At 43.5% G+C, this 20,920-nt stretch overlaps 1 protein-coding gene across 1 annotated transcript in view; it reads right to left on the reverse strand.

The window, feature by feature from the left end:
* The window catches only part of ptpro (protein tyrosine phosphatase receptor type O), a 67,780-nt gene extending 47,132 nt beyond the window's left edge, over positions 1-20,648 (reverse strand). The window contains exon 1 of the mRNA XM_053650657.1: positions 20,041-20,648. Within this exon, the coding sequence (XP_053506632.1) occupies positions 20,041-20,100 (60 nt within the window). The 5' untranslated portion in view covers positions 20,101-20,648. The remainder of the gene's footprint in view (positions 1-20,040) is intronic.
* Positions 20,649-20,920: the final 272 nt, after the last annotated feature.

Consider the following 20,920-nt stretch of genomic DNA (forward strand, 5'->3'; position numbering starts at 1 on the left):
ACAGCATTCCTAAGAGTATTATTACTGCTGTGAAAACCTCACGTGTGTGTGTGTGTGTGGGCTGTCGTAAAAAAAAAAAAACGATTTTAAGTTAAAAAAAAACAAACAAAAAAAAAAACACGCCCACCTACACATGTACACCCCCTATTGCTACAAAAATAAATAAATAAATAAATAGCTGATTATCCATGTGGAATAATTTATTCATGTTTTTATAATTTAACTCGTAGGGACGACTGAACATCTTGCTACGCTACTGACTTTCTCCTCCAGGGCTAATCGAACGATTGTTCCCCGTTACAATCACGGACAGCCAATTCATTCCCAAATAAGGGATTTGAAAAGGGACTTGTTTTAACTGAAAGCGCTTGTTGTGGATTAAACGGATCTCTGGATCCAACCGTAACCAGCCTCGTTATACTATGAAACTGTTATATAACCGTAATACGAGGCGACGACATCGTCCGTTTGGTATGTTTCGCTCACACTGTACCTTTGACCTTTTTTTCACTGAAACTATCAGCGCTTTAGATTTTACTCCTCTTGATTCCCTCGGGATTAAACTCGTGTTTAATCGCACACGTTGAAGCTAGTCGCGAGTGAGACCTGTTTCGGGTTCTTAAAGACTGCCTCAACGGTGTTGGAAACAGCTTGGCGCGCAGCACTGTGGGGTGCGCTCGTAGCACCCAGGAAGTACATCGTACTAATATATGAAACTCCATGTCAGTCATCTTTCACAACCGACATCATTAGCTGCGTTTACATGGACAACAATAATCCACTCTTAATCCGATTAAGACCATACTCTAACTAAGAAACTAGCATGTAAACAGCCATTTTTACTTACCTTAATCTAATTAAGGTCATAATCGAAGTAAGCAATAATCTGATTAAGACAGGTGGAGTACTCCTGTTTTAGTCGCATTATGGACGTGTAGTAGTGACATGTACACACCTTAATCACATTATGAACGTCGTGTGGGAGTTTTCACCGCATTTTACGACAGGACACGATCACACACGGCAGTTTTACGGCGAACAAGAGAGTTCGGCCGCGTCCCAAACTGCATACTTGCCTACTATAGGCCTGCAGTGGGGAAAAATACATGTATCTCGGCTACTATATAGACGGTAACTACGCGATTTGGGACACACCCACCGCTTCAAGCAGTCGTCTATTAGCACGTACAGCATGACAAATAATTAACCGCACTTAAAGCGTTCGTAAAATAAATAAATAAATAAAAACACCCAAAACTGTATACGGTTCCGTAACGAAGACCAACTGTATGTCGATACGTGAAATTCTGGAGGGACGTCGGACGGCGTGGCGCGGTGACGTAATGACGCGTGCTGTTAATCTAATTATGTTCTAAAACATGTAAAACGGGTACATGACAGGAGTATTCTAAAAGCGACTCACTCATGTAAACAGCTTAATCACATTATTATCTTACTCAGATTAAGGTCAATAATTACATTACTGCTGTCCATGTAAACCTAGTCACTGATTATTTTGTACACTGACTACTGTGGCTAAATGACTGGTTTCGAATTCTCACTATATTAACCTACCAATAGCTCATATTACGAATGTGGAGATCTTATATATATATATGAAAAAAAAAATTTAATATCTCATTACAAGTCAAAGAAAAAAGCCCTATATAACGTTTCTACTTCTGGAATTTCATACATGAGTTTTATTTTTAAATAGAGTCGACACACCAAGAACTTCAGCACTGTGGTGAGAAAGATTCCAGGACTTCGGGGACAACGCACATCTAAATGAACTGGATTGTACGTTTACATGTTATAGGCTACATCTTGTTCCCCCGCCCCCCCCGTTTAACCATCCCGATCATGGAAAGCCATTTACGGCCTTATAATCAGCATAACGCCCTAGTCCGGGGGTTCCCAAACCTTTTGGGTAGTGGACATTATGAATGTTTTGCAACCTCGAGCCTTGAAACATTCTTTTTTTTTTTTCCTTTCGAATTTCAGATTTGTAAGGTAAGACCACTGTAACTTTTGAACATTTGATTACGTTAGTAACGTAGGTACATGTAACATAAGTGACTAAAAACCAAAGGAATATTCCTTGCGCCGACTTACCAGGCTAGTGGAACGTGTTGTGCTGTTATAGGCAAACAATCCATGCCTGGACGGTGCGATACGACATGACATGAAGCAAGCAAGCCTTTATACTTGGCGTGTGTGCGGAAGCGGTGGCAGCCGTGATGTTCACACGCTTGCGATTCAACCATGACGTCCGGAAGCCGAAAACCTCCCCGTCCTTCCCGTTTCCAAGTCGAACTGGTATAAACGTCTAAGGAGTTCGTGCACGGCGACGTCAAACGCACCGAAGAGCTCCGTCTCTCGTTAAAGACGTCCCGCCGTCGCCGCGATTGCTCTCGTGGGCTGCGTTCCGAATTGAAAACTCGGACCTTACGTTCGAAAGTGTCTGCTAATCTAGAAAATCGGGAATCCTGGTACTCAGGGTAGGTTTAAAGCCTGCATGAGAGGTTTTATATAATTAACACTAATACGAACTGTAACAGGAAACCTGGACTCAACAACCGTCTAGAATTGTAGATCCTACGCCTGTCTTTAGTTCACATAAGCGGAAGCGTTCTCTAATGCTAATATGGCAGGTTTAAACAAACACGCTTGAAGAAATGTCACGCGTGATGGACTTTATTAAAGCGGTCTTGATTTAAGACACTCAGGTGAAATCCGACATTAAGTATACGGATGCATTTTTGACAGAACCTTGCATTAAGTGGACTAACGATCGTCCACTGATCTAGTGTTTCTCAACCGGGGGTCCGAGGACCCTTAGTGGTCAGTGGTGTAATTGCAGGGGAAACTGTCCGTGGGAAAGTTTTTAAAACGTTTAAATAATATTACATATATACATATATATATAAAATGTATTTATTTATTTTTTCGTTAAACGTATATTCAAATAATACCATACGCCCAGCGAATGTAAGAACAATTTAAGATATGTTTTAAAACGAACCAATTTGGTCGTTACAAAATGAAATGATCATTTGCAAAACCCTACGAGTGGGAGACAAGTTCAAGCGTCGCACTGACGGATAAAATAAACAACGGATCGTTCAGAGAGTCAAATGAAATGTCACACCAACAATAAAATGTGAAAATAAACAAACAAACAAACAAACAAATAAATAAATAAATGAAATCTTGTAATGTTTTGATTACATTTTACATGTCCAATGTTAATATTAATGTTAAATATTAATGAAATAACGGAACATGTATAGAAATGACTGCGGAGTGAGGGCGTCCTTGTGGATCGTTCGAAATCTGCTAGGGGTCCAGAGCTCGCGAACCGTTCACGTAAAAGTTAGAACCGCCGCAGTCATCGTAGGGTCGGCGGGTCGATTCCCGGCCCGTGTGACTCCGCACACCGAAGTGTCCTTGGGCAAGATACTGAACTAAGTTGCTCCCGATAGCAAGCTAGCGCTTTGCATGGCAGCTCTGCTACCACTGGTGTGTGTGTGTGTGTGTGTGTGTGAATGGGTGAATGAGAACCAGTGTAAAGCACTTTGTTGAACCGCCATGGTTAAAAAAGCGCTCTATAAGTGCAGACCGTCCACCAGTTCTAACAGGACGGCATCTGATCCTGGACCGATTCGTATGAATTATGAAAAACGCAGAGAGACCGACGGCTCAGGAACTCTACACCGTAGAGTTGAATGTTGATTTTACTGCTGATTTAAAAACAACAACAACAACAACAAAACACCCCACTTCACGTCAGTACTGAACTCTGACTCATACGGTGACTGTGTTTCTGCCGAGATGACTGTGGCTCAGACCTGATTGAGCCGATCGGTTCCGTTTCCTTTATATGAGTCAAAGCGTTGAGGGACGGCATCCATTGATTTCTGCTTTGTAAAGCAGAAGTGGAAATGACAACAGCGCCAGCAAAAGAAACAGCAATGACTAAGCTCAGTGTGCAAAGAATCTCACACAAGGGCTTAGGAAGAGAAAGCGTCAGACGCAACAAAAACATCTGTGTGTGTGTATATATATATATATATATATATATATATATATATACACACACATATATATATAACTGCCATCTCTACCGTTTTCAAACATCAAGCACTTTTTTTCATAAGCTGTGTGTGTGTGTGTCAGCTTCATCACGTACCTTCCACCCAGACGTGTGATAAAACTGTAATGCTGCCTCTTAAATCCTCCAGAAAAAGAACTTTTGAAACGAGTCAGAAACCTTGGCAGAGTCTACACCAGTCTACTGGCGGAGGTTTCTGTGCCAGTACAGAAGCAGTTCCAGCCAGAAACATTAATCAAGCTGATCCCGGGAGGCCAGTGTTTGATCAATCTGTGTAGTCTGCACTATTTTTAGTCCCAGCTTGGTTCGCATGGTACCCGGATAACAACAGGAACCAGATACGTTCGTACTTTGGTAAAGCCCTGCTCAAAGGGCGGTAAAAATAGCGACAAAATGGAAGATCATCTGGAGGAAAGGTCCTGTTACTAACCAGCTACGCAGCTGGAGGACTGATCGGCTAGCCTGCTGCATGAACGCTCCAGTGTGCTTGGCTAGCCCCGTGTTTTGGTTGCACGTGGCGAGGAAAAGCAGAGGTGTAACGATGCGTCGCTGTGTGACGATGAGCGTCGTGGGAATCGGCACGCTATTCGCTATGGATTATACGTCTAACGCGTTTGAACTGTTTGAAGTCCCGGTCTGTGCGACCCGTAGAGTTCAAATATACAGAGAGCATGCTGGGACGGATAACTCCGTATTATACGGTTACGCAACTACGTCATAACAGCTAGAAGAACTCTTCAGTCGCTTTTAAACGACGCCGTTCCCACGCTCTGATCTGTAATGCTAAAGAACGATGCGATGGAAGTCGGGCATTTTAAGCAAGTTTGGAGCTCTATTCCCAGTTAAAATGAGGCCTCGGGCAGTCCCTCCAGGATTTGTGCGACCGTGTGATCGCAGAAATCCACGCCAAACCAAGCAGTATTCGTCGGCGCTTGCGATCTTTCAAAATTAGTGCCGATTTTACGCAGATTCCAGCCGAGACGTGTCGTGTGACGTCATCACAACGCGCGTTCACGTATTCACGTGCGCCGTACGGCTAAAAAGTCTCATTTACCAACAAACATCGCTGCGAGAGATTGCGATTCCGCCGATCCGAGTAGTTTTCCGCATAAAAAAAAAAAACAAAAAAAACACGGCACAGAAACTCCGCACGTGGCATCGCAGATTCTGAACAAAGCTGCAGCAAGATCAAGCATTTTTGGCCGCAACAATCACAAAAAAAACAACAAAAAAACACACACACACACTCACTGTCCACTTTATTAGAATTGGGGTCAGGGTTACCTGCTCATTTATGCAGTTATATAATCAGCCAATCATGTGGCAGCAGCACAATGAATAAAATCATGCGGATACAGGTCAAGAGCTTGGGGTTAACGTTCACATCAAACGTCAGAATGCGGGAAATATTGTGATCTCGTTCACACTTTAACCGTGGCATGGTGGTTGGTACCAGATGGGCTGGTGTGAGTATTTCAGAAACTCTTGATCTGCTGGGATTTTCACACACAGCAGTCTAGAGTTGACACCGAACGGTGCGAAAAACGAAAAACATCGAGTGAGTGACGGTTCTGTGGGTGGGAACGCCTTGTCGATGAGAGAGGTCGGAGGTCAGAGCAAGCGTGGTGAGAAGAAAAGCATCTCAGCATAAACAAAACATCGAACCTAGAGGCGGATGAGCTACAACAGCCGGATACCGCGTCAGGTTCCGCTCCTGTCAGCCGAGAACAGGGATCTGAGGCGATCATGGCTACACACTCACCCAAACTGTACAGCACTGGTGAGCGTCATCGCCCACACTACGTTTCCACGCGAACAAACCACACGGAATATTTACATTGTGAAATATAACTAATGTTCGTTTGGTTTTTTTTTTGTGTTTAAAGAAAACGAACCCCAGACTTTCCTTCCATTAGTCAAGCCTTCATCCAGCATTAACGGAAAGTGTATCCAATCCAGCTCGTGTCTGTCAGGTCCATAAAGAGCATCGACAGGCCCTGGAGAAGCGAGGGATTTTAAGACCAGCGTGTTTAATGCCGTGTGTGTGTGCGAATGATGATGAAGCGAGGTTTAAAATGGAAGCGCTACGAGTTTCTGGGTTGTACACGTGTGCACAGAATAATAAGTACAGACCACTCCATGCTCTTCTTTTTCCAAAGGGGGGGGGAGGGGGTTAAAAAAAATAAAAGTGTGCAGCTGTATCAGACCACATGACCATCTGACAGGATGATCTGGTTTGAATCAAACGGTGCAGGATGCTCGTCTATACCTGGAAGAGTGCCTTCAGAGACATTTTTAAGATATTAGCATTCGCATTTCAACAATTATTGTTGAGAGGATGTTAGGGCTTCCTTATTACTGCGTGTCCGCTGATCCTAAAAAGCAAGCCTTATTCATGAATCCTGTCGTATGCAGTGCTGCTATAATCGCATGTGGAAGTGAAAGGAACATTGTTTATACTGTCGGTCCAAAACCAATACAGTTCAAGCAGTAATGAAAGCAGCGATATCGTTTCACACACACACACACACCTATAATGGAATGCCTGAGGGTTAAGGAAGGAGGAGCGTGACCCTATTTTATAACATGAATGCAGGGTCACTCACACAAAGAGAGAGAGAGGGCGAGAGAGAGAGGGAGATAGCAAGAGAGAATGTGTGAGAGAAAGAGAGAGAGCAAAAAAGAGAGAGAGCGCGAGAGATAGCAAGATAGAGAGAGAGTGCGCGAGAGAGTGTGAGAGAGAGCGAGAGAGAGTGAGAAAGAGAGAGCGAGAGAGAGAGTATGAGAGAGAGAGAGCGAGAGAGAGATAGAGTGAGAGAGAGATAGAGAGCGTGAGAGAGGGAGAGAGATAGAGAGCGAGTGAGAGATAGAGAGTGCGAGCGAGCGAGAGAGAGAGAGTGAGCGAGAGAGTGAGAGAGAAAGAGAGAGAGAGATAGAGAGAGCGAGCGAGAGATAGAGAGAGAGCGAGAGAGTGAGTGAGTGAGAAAGAGAGAGAGAGAGAGCGAGAGAGAGAGTATGAGAGAGAGAGAGTGCGCGAGAGAGTGTGAGAGAGAGCGAGAGAGAGTGAGAAAGAGAGAGCGAGAGAGAGAGTATGAGAGAGAGAGAGAGCGCGAGAGATAGCAAGAGAGAGAGAGCGCGAGAGAGATAGAGAAAGTGAGAGAGAGAGAGAGATAGAGAGTGAGTGAGAGATAGAGAGTGCGAGCGAGCGAGAGAGAGAGAGAGAGAGTGAGCGAGAGAGTGAGAGAGAAAGAGAGAGTGAGTGAGTGAGAAAGAGAGAGCGAGAGAGAGAGAGAGAGAGAGAGAGTGAGCGAGAGAGTGATAGAGAGAGCGAGCGAGAGATAGAGAGAGAGCGAGAGAGTGAGTGAGTGAGAAAGAGAGAGCGAGAGAGAGAGAGAGAGAGAGAGAGAGTGAGCGAGAGAGTGAGAGAGAAAGAGAGAGTGAGTGAGTGAGAAAGAGAGAGCGAGAGAGAGAGAGAGAGAGAGAGAGTGAGCGAGAGAGTGATAGAGAGAGCGAGCGAGAGATAGAGAGAGAGCGAGAGAGTGAGTGAGTGAGAAAGAGAGAGCGAGAGAGAGAGAGAGAGAGAGTGAGCGAGAGAGTGATAGAGAGAGCGAGCGAGAGATAGAGAGAGAGCGAGAGAGTGAGTGAGAAAGAGAGAGAGCGAGAGAGAGAGAGTGAGCGAGAGAGTGATAGAGAGAGCGAGCGAGCGAGTAAGTGAGAGAGAAAGAGAGAGAGGGAGAGAGAGAGCGAGAGAGTGAGTGAGAAAGAGAGAGAGCGAGAGAGAGAGAGTGAGCGAGAGAGTGATAGAGAGAGAGAGCGAGCGAGTGAGTGAGAGAGAAAGAGAGAGAGAGTGAGAGAGAGAGAGAGAGAGGGAGAGAGAGAGCGAGAGAGAGCGAGCATCACCCTCACACAGCTGCCAGCATTCTTATGCAAACTTCAGTGCATTCTTCCTCGGACTACGGAACAGGACACAATAAGCAAAAAACCCAACAGCTTCCTTCAAGCTGAAGAACTTGACAACTTACAGGCCAGGAGTCTAAAACTAAGACTTTAACGAGGGCCAACAGTTTAGACACTCGGTGGAAATGACTAAATGAAATGAGTGTCACACAAACGTCTTTCCACGCCACATCTCCTCATCTGAAGCAAGCTATGAGAACTCGGAAACTGAGCGCTGTCTGAAGACCTCAACCTGCCTGAGGCTCTTCACTAGTGCGTGAAAGATGAAGCAAGCACCACTTGTGTGACTCGAAGTTTTAACTACTCAAAAAGTATTCGTTTAAACCTAGAACAAACCTCCTTCTTTCAAGTTTCTCCTAAACCCCCCCCCCCCCCCCCACACACACACACACACACACACACTCCAGTGCAGACTTTACAGTACTTCCAATTTTCCTAGCTCTGCTTTGGTTCCTTTCTTTAAAAACTCTTCGGGACATTACCTATGCTGGGCCAAGAGCCAATCGTAGGAAAAGATCTTTAACCTCCACCAAGCGGCAACCTAAATATCAAGCATTAAGCATTACATTGTGTACTCATCTTTCACATACACCTCACATGAGAATGAATAGTTTACATATAATAATAATGATGACCTGTATCTGATCAGAAGACAGGTATACAATTCTAATATACAGCGTGTTCGCCTCGCACCTCCAGGGTCGCGGGGTTCCATTCCCGTCTCTGCCCTGTATGTGTGTGTGGAGTTTGCGTGTTCTCCCCGTGCTTCGGGGGTTTCCTCCGGGTACTCCGGTTTCCTCCCCCAGTCCAAAGACATGCATGGTAGGCTGATTGGCGTGTCTAAAGTGTCCGTAGTGTATGAATGGGTGTGTGAGTGTGTGTGTGATTGTGCCCTGTGATGGATTGGCACCCTGTCCAGGGTGTACCCCGCCTTGTACCCCGTGCTCCCTGGGATAGGCTCCAGGTTCCCCGTGACCCTGTAGGATAAGCGGTATAGAAGATCTATAGATGGATATGTATATATATTCATATGGATATGAACGGATATGAATATATATACATATATATATATATTTACCATATAGACTACAGGGATGTACCCAAATGACCTGGATTAAAAAAAATATCAGACACTTTTTGCTTCTTATATTAAAGCGCACTTGTAAACAAACAGAGAAGTGAATTTCAGCATCAAGGCACAAAGAAATATCAGTCAAGAACGGAGGCGTCCATGTGTGAGGTTTCATTTGCGAGGGGGAGGAGGTGGCGGTCAGCGCCGGGCCCATGGCTCCTCCGGCATTTAATTAAAAGCAAACATGGAGGAATGTGGACGTGAACAGTCCTCCCCCCCTTACACACACACACACACACACACACACATACAGAGCAATCACCCAGGAAGGAAAAACAAAGGACCCTCGCTGGAAGTAGCACGCCACCCCCGGCCTGAATGAATGGAAGGCTGCTACAATAACTCTTTTTTTGCACACTCATCACTCCTCAATCAGCCTCCCGGCAGAGGAGGAGGAGCTTACCAGTAAATTGCAGGAGTTCTTCGTCCTCTGCCTGACAGCAGGGGTTTCCAATCAAACCCGTCGCCTGCTTCAGGAAGGCATCTGATTGGCAGAGGCCTGACTCAGCATTGTTATCGCTGTCTGGGGTTTGTTTTGTTTTTGTTTTTTTTTTTCTTCCCCGTTTTACACCAGGTTCCCAAACAAAAACTTTCTTCACATGACCTGAAATTCAAAACGAACCTTAAAAGCGTCCCAAGCTTCCTTCATGAGACAAAACGACAAAACGTTACATAATTCTGAATGGCAGAAATAAGAACAGCGTTCACTTCAGGAGCGTTTCAGATTGCATTCAAAGTTAAAGATTTTCTTGAAGTTAGTCCACCAGATGTCTGCGTGTCCCAGACATCTGTCTATGAGCTCCCTGGTTGCCAATTTAACGACCCTCATTTGCCGCACCACCAGCAGAGACCAATGAGGCGTACAGACACAAAAGAGTGCAACTCGCTGCCAGGCTCGCAGTGCTTCTCTTTGGGGCCTCTGTGCTTGAATACAGGCCTCGTTTGCCAGCTCCCATCATGCAGCAGAGGGCAAAATGTCCCCAGACAGACTCAATGGGCATACTGTGCTCTAGATGAAACGGCCATGAAGCCACGATAAGGCCCCCGACTCCAAGTTTAACTCCATTTTCTCTCGCTGTTGCGAATCCAGTTTGAAAACATTCGTTCATCTTGCTTCATCCCGGTCAGGCTGGTTCTGGGATCCGAAGACTATCCGACGTAGCGATACACTCCGTCCAGCATGCACAGAAGCCTAGGAGCCAGCTGTCTTAGCCAATCCAGGACAGAGGAAGCTGGAGAAAAGTTGTGCAGACTGACGTTAACCCGAGCTCGCTGTCGAACCACGGACCCTGGAGCTACAACTAGGAAACCGCTAACGCATTCATGACACCTATGATAAAAATAAATCGCTCAATCCTGGACGCAATAGGTGTTCAAGCTGTCAAATCCCTATTAAGAATACAGTGCGTGAGGCAGAGCAATACGATGAATCCGAATCGACAATATCCCGTGCCCGGGAACGACATTAAACATCTTGCGGTGCCAGCTCAAAATAGGAGCACCATTTATTATATAAGCTTATTACAGAGAGGCCATCAGATGGATAGGAAAAGGAGATCAAATGAGATCTCGGCCGTCTGTACGATCACATGCAGAGCACGGATGGTTCAGGCCTGCCGCTTTGCTCTCCCAAGAATTAATCAGCGAGACAGTCTGTGTTCCCAGCAGCGTAATATGTTAAGCTGTATAAAATCCGCTTCCTCTTCTTTCTCTCTTCAGACGAAAGTCGAAAGGGCTTTGACGCTGGAAAGAAACTCGGGAAACAGACGAGCTAGAAACCGATAGCTGAGATTCGAGCTATACACCTAGACCCTAAAAAGTGGTAATTCAATCGGACGCACATATGATACGATACCTTTGCGCATAATGTAATATACCCGGACTTCCTGTTCACGCTATCGCGCCGTGAGACACAGCTCCCTCCAAAACTACTGGAACGGCAGGGCCGGTTCATTTATTTATTTCTGTAGACTGAAGACGTCGGGGTTTGAGATCATCACCCCATGGTTTATTTCCTGATATTTATATGTGGGCGTGTTAAACGACATGGAACGCGGCACATTTTGTATCAGAACACCCAATGTGTAGGCGAGCAAACATATCTGAACGTGTGACTGACGGGCGTTTCTTGTTACCCGGGTGTGTCCTGTCAGATTGATGGTTTAAACAATAAATAGCTTCCTACTTGAAGATCAGAGAGCTGTCAATGAGAAAAATGCAAGCCATTTTGAAGCTGGGAAAAGAGGGGAAATGTAAAAGAGGTATTAAGCGTAGCCAATACAACAATTTGGGACGTCCTGAAAAAGAAAGAAACCACTAGTGTACTGAGCAACGGACACAAAATGGGTCGGCCGTGGAACACCACGACGGCTGATGACAGAAACGTTGTGAGAAACCCCCCAAAAACAACAGTCAGTGACATCACCAGCAACCTCCACAGGGCAGGGGTGAAGGTACAGAACCACAATCCACTGTTTGAAGAAGATTTCGAGAGCAGAATTATAGAGGCCGCACCACAAGATGCAATCCACTCATCAGCAGTAAGAATCAGAAAGCCAGATTGGAATTCCCAAAGAAATATAGAGACGAGCCGCAAAAGTTCTGGAACCAAGATTAACCTCTACCAAAGAGATGGAAAGGACAAAATGTTCATGCTCATGATCCGACACATACAAGCTCTTCTGTGAAACATGGTGGAGGTAGTGTCATGGCTTGGGATCGCGTGGCTGCTTCTGGAACATTCTCACTCATCTTTATTGACGACGCAACTCATGATGGTAGCAGCAGAATGAATTCCGAAGTCTACAGGAACAAGCTGTCTTCCAATTTACAGTATTACTGGATGAACTTCATCACGCAGCCAGACAGTGATCTAAAACTCACTGACGACTCAACAAAGGACTTTAAAAAAGCCTGGAAAAGCATAATGAAGAAAAAAAACAACAACAACAGTTTGGTGATGTCAATGAGTCGCACTTGCTGCAGTTATTGCACGCGAGGGAAATTCAACCAAATATTAAATGTCATTTACTTTAATATACTTCAAGACCGATCTGTTCCTATACTTTTGCACACCTACAAATTGGATGGTCGGATACAAACGGTTCTATGTTTTATGTTGTTTAACACGTCTAGATGTAAACACCAGGAAATAAAAGCTGAATCTCTCGTCTCGTGCCCGTCGTTTGATCTCAAACCCGAACGTCTTTGGTATGGAAGTATTTTCTAAACTAATTGCGAATTGTATTGCATCGTATGCGGACCCGGCCAAAATTCAAACGGAACTGCAACCCCCTTTGCATTTGCATTTGCATTTGCGATGCCTTGCACAGAAACCTGTCAGTGTTGAGGCTGGGGGTTTAGTAATGGGGTGTGTTTGTATTTGGAAGTGATGCGAGTCACAGTCGACAGCCAAGAAGGAAAATGTGCTGATTGAAGGCAGAGTGTAGAATTTGTGAGGTAAAAATGTCACATCGAGCAGGGTCTGTTAACGACCTTCACAGGCATACTGGAATTACCCGTCTAGATTTGCACATCGTAATGTGTTTTTTTTTATTTGTTATATGGCACGCCGTGGCCCGTTTTTGAATGTAATTGGTTTGGAATGGTTTGTGTTTTGGAGAGTTCGATATAAATAAAATGTTCAATACACGTGTAATAGTGTTTGATGTTTTTACATTATTTAAGGTTTTTATACCATCCATAATGTAAAATTGTGGTATGTGAGAAATTGTAAGGCTTCGTATAATTACACTTAGTAATCGAAGTGATATACGTGCACACATACCAATCATAGGTCGAAACATTTGCCAAACAAAATGGCTGAATTATTAAAGCAAGAAGTGGTACTAAATGATGAGCTGTTTGGGAGCCGAAAGAGCCGGCGCTTATTGCTGAGCTGGGCCAAATGATCTGGCTCGATAAAAACTTCTTGGCCGTTGTCCGCAAGGCGCTCTGAAATGCGGTTGACTGTGTGTTTGGACGTTACGTCGAAATACGAACACGTCCTCCCACATATACTCCCACCGCCAACACTGATTCGGTTTCTGTGCAAGGCATTGGAAATGCAAATGCAAAAGGGAGTTGCGATTCCATTAGAATTTTGGCAGGCTGCATACGTCACGCCGAGGACGTGAAATCGCAAACGGGGTAATTGCTATTGCTATTTCGATATGACAGGCTCATAACTCGTAAGACATGGGAAAAATGGACTTTGCTTTTCCATTTGAAATTTGGCAGACATTGTACGTCCGTGTAAATGAAAAAATGCAACGGGTAATGCGCGATTTGAATTTAGAAAACGCAACTGCAAATACAATTTGCAATTAGTTTTGAAAATAGTCCGTAAAACACTTCCATACTTTGGGCTACAACACAAACACATGGATTGGCCTTTCCATTCCAATAGTTTCGGAGGGGACTATATAAGAGTTCACATTTGAAACATTAAACAATTCATACTAGTAAGTACCTAATTTACAGTATGAGATAATAAAGAATTTACATTACAAAGTAATAAAGAATTGACACTGAGTTAATCAAGAATTTACACTATACGGTAATACAAATTAACACTATGAGATATTAAAGAATTTACACTATACGGTAATACAAATTAACACTATGAGATATTAAAGAATTTACACTATGAGGTAATAAAGAACTGGCACTATGAGATAACACACAATTTACGGTATGAGGTAATAAGCAACCTACACTATGAGATAAAGAATTTACACTATGAGATAATAAAAAATTTACACTATGAGGTAATAAAGAATTTACACTATGAGGTAATAAAGAATTGGCACTGTGAGGTAATAAACAAACTACACTATGAGATATTAAAGAATTGACACTATGAGGTAATAAAGAATTTATACTATGAGATATTAAAGAATTTAATCTATGAGGTAATAAAGAAATGGCACTGTGAGGTAATAAACAAACTACACTATGAGATATTAAAGAATTGACACTATGAGGTAATAAAGAATTTATACTATGAGATATTAAAGAATTTAATCTATGAGGTAATAAAGAAATGGCACTGTGAGGTAATAAACAAACTACACTATGAGATATTAAAGAATTGACACTATGAGGTAATAAACAATTGACACTATGAGTTTATTAAAAATTTGCACTTAGAGGTAATAAAGAGCTGACACTATGAGATATTAAATAATTTAAACTATGAGGTAATAAAGAATTTACACTATAAGGTATTGAAAATGTACACTATGAGGTAATAGAACGCATCTATGAGGTAGTGAACACTATGAGGTAAAAGAATATATCTATGAGGTAGTGAACACTATGAGGTAATAGAATATATCTATGAGGTAGTGAACACTATGAGGTAATAGAACGCATCTATGAGGTAGTGAACGCTATGAGGTAATAGACTATGTCTATGAGGTAGTGAACCCTATGAGGTAATAGAATATATCTATGAGGTAGTGAACACTATGAGGTAATAGAACGCATCTATGAGGTAGTGAACACTATGAGGTAATAGAACGCATCTATGAGGTAGTGAACACTATGAGGTAATAGAATATATCTATGAGGTAGTGAACACTATGAGGTAATAGAACGTATCTATGAGGTAGTGAACACTATGAGGTAATAGAATATATCTATGAGGTAGTGAACACTATGAGGTAATAGAATGTATATATGAGGTAGTGAACACTATGAGGTAATAGAACGCATCTATGAGGTAGTGAACACTATGAGGTAATAGAACGTATATATGAGGTAGTGAACACTATGAGGTAATAGAACGCATCTATGAGGTAGTGAACACTATGAGGTAATAGAACGCATCTATGAGGTAGTGAACACTATGAGGTAATAGAACGCATCTATGAGGTAGTGAACACTATGAGGTAATAGAACGCATCTATGAGGTAGTGAACACTATGAGGTAATAGAACGCATCTATGAGGTAGTGAACACTATGAGGTAATAGAACGCATCTATGAGGTAGTGAACACTATGAGGTAATAGAATGTATCTATGAGGTAGTGAACACTATGAGGTAATAGAACGCATCTATGAGGTAGTGAACACTATGAGGTAATAGAACGCATCTATGAGGTAGTGAACACTATGAGGTAATAGAACGTATCTATGAGGTAGTGAACACTATGAGGTAATAGAATGTATCTATGAGGTAGTGAACACTATGAGGTAGTACAGATCTATAATAGCTATACTACCGAAGATCTATAACAGATGAGCATGATGATGTCATAACTGTGTAATTACACTGCTGTAGTCACTAGTCTCAACCCTAAAATATGAACTAAATACCTGAACGTACCATATGGAGAATTAAAATGGACACTGAACATCATCAAGGTTCAATGTTAACTTCTTCTCCAACCTTTTCTCTTCAAAAAAATTCAACCTAATTTCTTCTGCCCCCCGACATATATTTTTTTTTGTGTTTTCACGACTATTTTAGGCTAAACACAAGCTAGTGTCTGTAGTTAAGGTAACCCTTTAAACAAGCCCACATTATCACGATGTACTTTCGCCTTGCTGAAAGAGGTTTCATAACAAAACACTGGCTTTCTGTTAGCGCCTTTTTTTTCCCTCTGCCGAGACATCTGAGATGACACTTGAGCGCCAGTTTTCTAACAGAATATAAATCAACCTACAGAAACGTTCCCGATCGGGCATGAGGTTTGCGGCTCGCCTCGCCGTATCCTCCCGTTTCTCTGTCGTTTTGCTTCATGTCTCGCTCTGCAGCTGACCGACGACAAATAACACCATTTGTTTATTTTTACTGCATGCGCAACTGGATTGGACCCTTTTTTTTTTTTTTGCATTGCCAGAGGTTAAACATTCAAGTGGAGTGAATAGGCGTTAACGACACTGTTCAGTTCAACAGATTGGACCACCCGAAAAAAAAACTGATCACCAACTTGTCCCTATGTGGTGTGTTACCTGACCTGGGCATTCAGCCGATCGTTACTCTCGAACCTTAATCATTCCTATTATTATCTAGATGACATTCAGGATCATACACTAAACCCATCACTGCAATACTGTTCTGTGACATCCATACCAGGTTTAAAATATAATCTAAAAATCTCTGAAACGCCCCTGCCCTACTTCCAGGGTGAAATAAACCCAGTGACATGGCGACCGTAAAAAAAACCATTTTGTCTGCTAGACACAAGACCGTTCCCGAATAATTTAACCACCATCACTTTATTTCCAGTCCAATTAGGTTCACCGATGCCGTATGCAATGCGATATAAATGCACGGTCTCGACATACAGATGGCCTGGATACAGAGTTCATACTGCAGAGCACAACCGGGTTAAATACGCCTGCGCTTCAACAACGACTGATCGATTTCTTTTATTATGCAGCACGAATCAATCAACCCACAAGCAGCCTCGGTATAAAAGAGACGTCCAGTGTGCAAATCAAGTGTCCGCGGCGTATCGAAACAAGCCAAGGGTCTACGTTAAAGGCCGTGCTGACACGCGTAATGGATTATTAGTAAGATAACGGATTGTTATCAAAACTGTTAATGAGTTATACCGGTGCATTGAGTTGAATTTCTGCTAACAGCAGTGGTGCTGTTGTGGTCTGTGGGGTTGAGGAATTGATCGATTGGCCCTGAATCAGCCCGAGGTGGTCCGAATAAGACAAAATGACCGGCGTTTAAGTGAACAGCTGTACATCTGGGAACGGTGGACCGACGCGCCAGTTAAACGTGTTCATTTATTACCACTCAGTTGCTGTATGAGGAAAAACATTAAGTACAAAAAAAAGATTCTTCCCTATTCTGTGAAACCGCAACGATGGAGACTCACACACGTACGTACACCAGCCGACCGACGGATTGATCCGAAGCCCCGAGGAAACATGTTAGCGTTACGAATGCTGATGTATCACAAAATGGACAACTTTTTTTTTTTTTCTCTTCTTCTTTCAGCTGGCTCGCGAAAGGGAAGGTCTAGTGTTTTATCTGGGAGCACGCTAATTTGATAAGTGAAAGTGCAGCATCAATAAGCTAAAATACAGAATGAGATTACCATAACGCACACATGTCCACTGCTGACTTTCGCTCTACACGTTATCAGACACGGGATCTAGAGGTCCCGATTGAAGGTTCTACCGATCGCAGACACGGTTACTGCTGCAAAAGAATCACGTACTGTATTATATGAAAATTTACCACCACATAACAACAACAATAAAATCCAGATCGGACCCTCCTGCGCTCGGGTGCGCGCTGGATTATTAATGCCTGACTCATTCGCAGGACCACGGATGTCACCATGGTAACCAGGCTCAGGTGCGACTGTGAACTATGACGTCACCTTAACTGAGGGTTTCAGACCAAAAAAAAAAAAAGACCGAGTAGTGATACAAATTCTGATCTTCTCTTTTTAGAAATATCTAGAAGGAATATTATTTGCTTTGAAGTGTGTGTGGGGGGGGGGGTAATTCTATTCAATGTAATAATGATGGAGATGGAGAAAAATTCTGCTCTGTGAATTATTTAGTAATTACAGTGGAACTAACAGGAAGTATAGTAGTAAGACGCGTTCACATATGAAGTCCTGGGATCAACTGAAGCGGAGTAACATCCTGAAATTCCCAAATCAAGGGTTCGCTCTTGTATTTGCTTGCCGTATTATTGAACGATGCCGCATTTCCGACACGCTTAAGCGCTTACTGAGGTCTACAGCTACGCCAGGCATCTCTACGATGTAATCAGAGGCCTTCGTTTACAGCAACGATGTTTATATGTTCATTTTCAGTGCCTGCTTTGTCCTGGTTCGGGTGTGAGGACGTCCCGGGACGCCAGTCCGTCGCACAGCATCGTGGACACACGCTTTCACGTACAGGAGTTCTTTCGAGTCACCAGTCTGCCTACTGCTACGTTTCGGGAAGCTGGAAGGAAACCAGAGAACCCTGAGGAAACCTGGGAAACCCCGCACAGACGCTGACCTGAGATCAGGATCGAAGCTGCCGTGCCGCCCGCAAACTCTTCACCCTTCGTGACAAAGGTGTGATACTTGAATTTTTATTCCTTATTTGTAGAAATAAGCGGGAGGGTACATAGAACGTGATGAAACACAATGGATTACGCTGAGGCCTTAGCAAAGGTGTATTAAGTCGCTGAGGAAAAGCGTTTGGAAATCTGACGTCGGGCTTGGAATGCTTGTTTGTGTTTGTATTCGCCTCCTGTCGGTCATTTTACAGACGCTCTACTCCGTCTTACTTAATGCACATTAAAATCCCCGTGAAGAGTCTTGAAACGCACAGCCTTATTCGACATGCTGATGTAATTTACACCGAAATGACTGAATCTCGAGCGGCTCCTCCCCCCTTTTTAAACAGCCAATAGCGTTTCGCTTACCTCGCAGCCCGGGCTAAATCTGAATAAAACGCACACGGATTAGAAAACAGACACGTGCTCGCCGATATGATTCCTCTCGCTCAACGACGGCAACTTCGGCAAGGTGATTATTTATAACGTTGTGGGCGGGACAAGCTGAAGTGCAGAACGATGTCATGGAAACCGTTGATCCGTATTGATGTTAGTGAGAGACTGTACATTCTGAATGCGTATATCTTCTAAATACGAGTTTAGTCGTCGTTTTGGAGCGCACTAGCTCATAGATAACCGTAACGCTGATTCATATCCTTACTAAAAGCCGTAAAACGTCCATTTCAATTTCATGAGGATTTTTAACAAAGTAAGATACGGTATTTTAACCTCGACGCAAGCCGAGAATCAACGCGTACACCAGCGCCAAACTGATCTGATATGATTTTAAGTCTCTTCCGGTCTCCTGTTTGACTCTTGCCTTGCATTCATAATGATTCCGTTGCATTTGATCACGATAGCACAACGACGTTGTACCGCTTGTACTACGGAAATATATCAAGAAGTGTCGCCCAGAACAGGACGGTGAGTCTGGGCGCTCTCGCGGCTTCGTCCTCATGATGTCTCAGGGAGTTTTCCCTCGCCGCCGTCGCTCATTAAGTTTCTAGATCTACTTCCTGCGCTGTGAGCATGTCCGGTGCTAAAAGCACTATATAAAAAAGATGAACCGGATTGGAAGTGCGAGTGATTTCCGGCGGTTGAGAAGATTCGAGGGAGGTTATCAGGTTACCCAGAGTGCATCATTTTCTCTGTGAAACGCTGAAGGTGTGCATGGTGCTCGACTTTCTTTTAAAATAGGTAAATATTCACGATTCGGTCTTCTTATCCGGCTGAACCAGGTTCGGCGGGCTGTGAAACGAGCTCTGGGCCTGTTTTCATGAGTGCACATGGTCAAGTAGACATGATGATGGTGGTGATGATGATGATGATGATGATGGTGCTTTAAGGCTAAACTTGGAGAGAACATATATATATATATATTTTTTTTTTTTTTCTCCAGCAGTATATCAAGCTTATGTGCTGTAGTATTTCTGACAGACTAGTGAGATAGTGTTAGACATACTTCTCCCCTGTGCTGTATGTTGCAGTGGCAGGAGCATACACAGCCATCACGACACATAGGCTTCAGTTACCCAATGACCCAATTTCGCCTGGAGAAATACCCACCTAATGTGGCAAAGAAAACACTCTCAACAATCCTTTGTAGGAGACTCCAGGAAAGTGTTTAAACAGATAAAAAAAAAACCCCGTGGTGAAATGAGAAGGGTGTGTGTTGAAGGTAAGACAGACAGACAGACAGACAGACAGACAGGGGCATATGGTTTCCCCCCTGTTCGGGTGTGAGGAGCAAAACCCAAAAAAAAAAAGAAAGAAAGAAACTGCGAGGACAAAATAAAGATGGTCACCTACCTGGATGCTGAGGAGGAGGAGGAGGAGGAGGGAAAGGACGTGAGGCAGCGTCGAAGTCATGTTTCTTGTGTGTAAGCCAGGGATTTAGCTGCTAGCTAGCGCTTTTTGTTGGACAATGGCGATTTTTTTCCCTGGCAGCATCAGGGCGCCTGGCGCGCCGCGACCCTACACAAGAGCACTGTTCTCCACACGGATACAGCTCTCCTCCCTCTCCCAGCCCTGTCACAAAGCTCCTAGTCCACACATGGGTTCGGCTCACAGCAGCACGAGGTGGGTTGTTGTTTTTTTTTAGTTTATTGAGAGTGGCACGTCGGAGAGACGCGGGGACTGACCATTGTGCTCCGAGAGAAGAGACTAACCCGGGCACACAGAGCCTGAATGAGACTCAACGCTTTATCCGTCCCTCGCTCCTCACAAGCCCCGCCCATTACTGTCTCCCCGGAAGCCCCGCCCACTCGTCTGAAGCGGCTCCGCTAGGACAGTGACGGTCAAGAGGGGTGAAGATCATTAACACCATTCTCATTAACACCGTTTATTACTGACCCTAACATCATTCTCATTAACACCGTTTATTATTCACACTAACACCGTTTATTATTCACACTAACATCATTCACACTAACACCGTTTATTATTCACCCTAACAACATTCTCATTAACACCGTTTATTATTCACACTAACACCGTTTATTATTCTCACTAACACCGTTTATTATTCACACTAACACCGTTTATTATTCTCACTAACACCGTTTATTATTCACACTAACATCATTCACACTAACACCGTTTATTATTCACCCTAACAACATTCTCATTAACACCGTTTATTATTCACACTAACACCGTTTATTATTCTCACTAACACCGTTTATTATTC

The sequence above is a fragment of the Ictalurus furcatus genome, chromosome 19, assembly GCF_023375685.1.
Source record: "Ictalurus furcatus strain D&B chromosome 19, Billie_1.0, whole genome shotgun sequence".
NCBI lineage: Eukaryota > Metazoa > Chordata > Actinopteri > Siluriformes > Ictaluridae > Ictalurus > Ictalurus furcatus.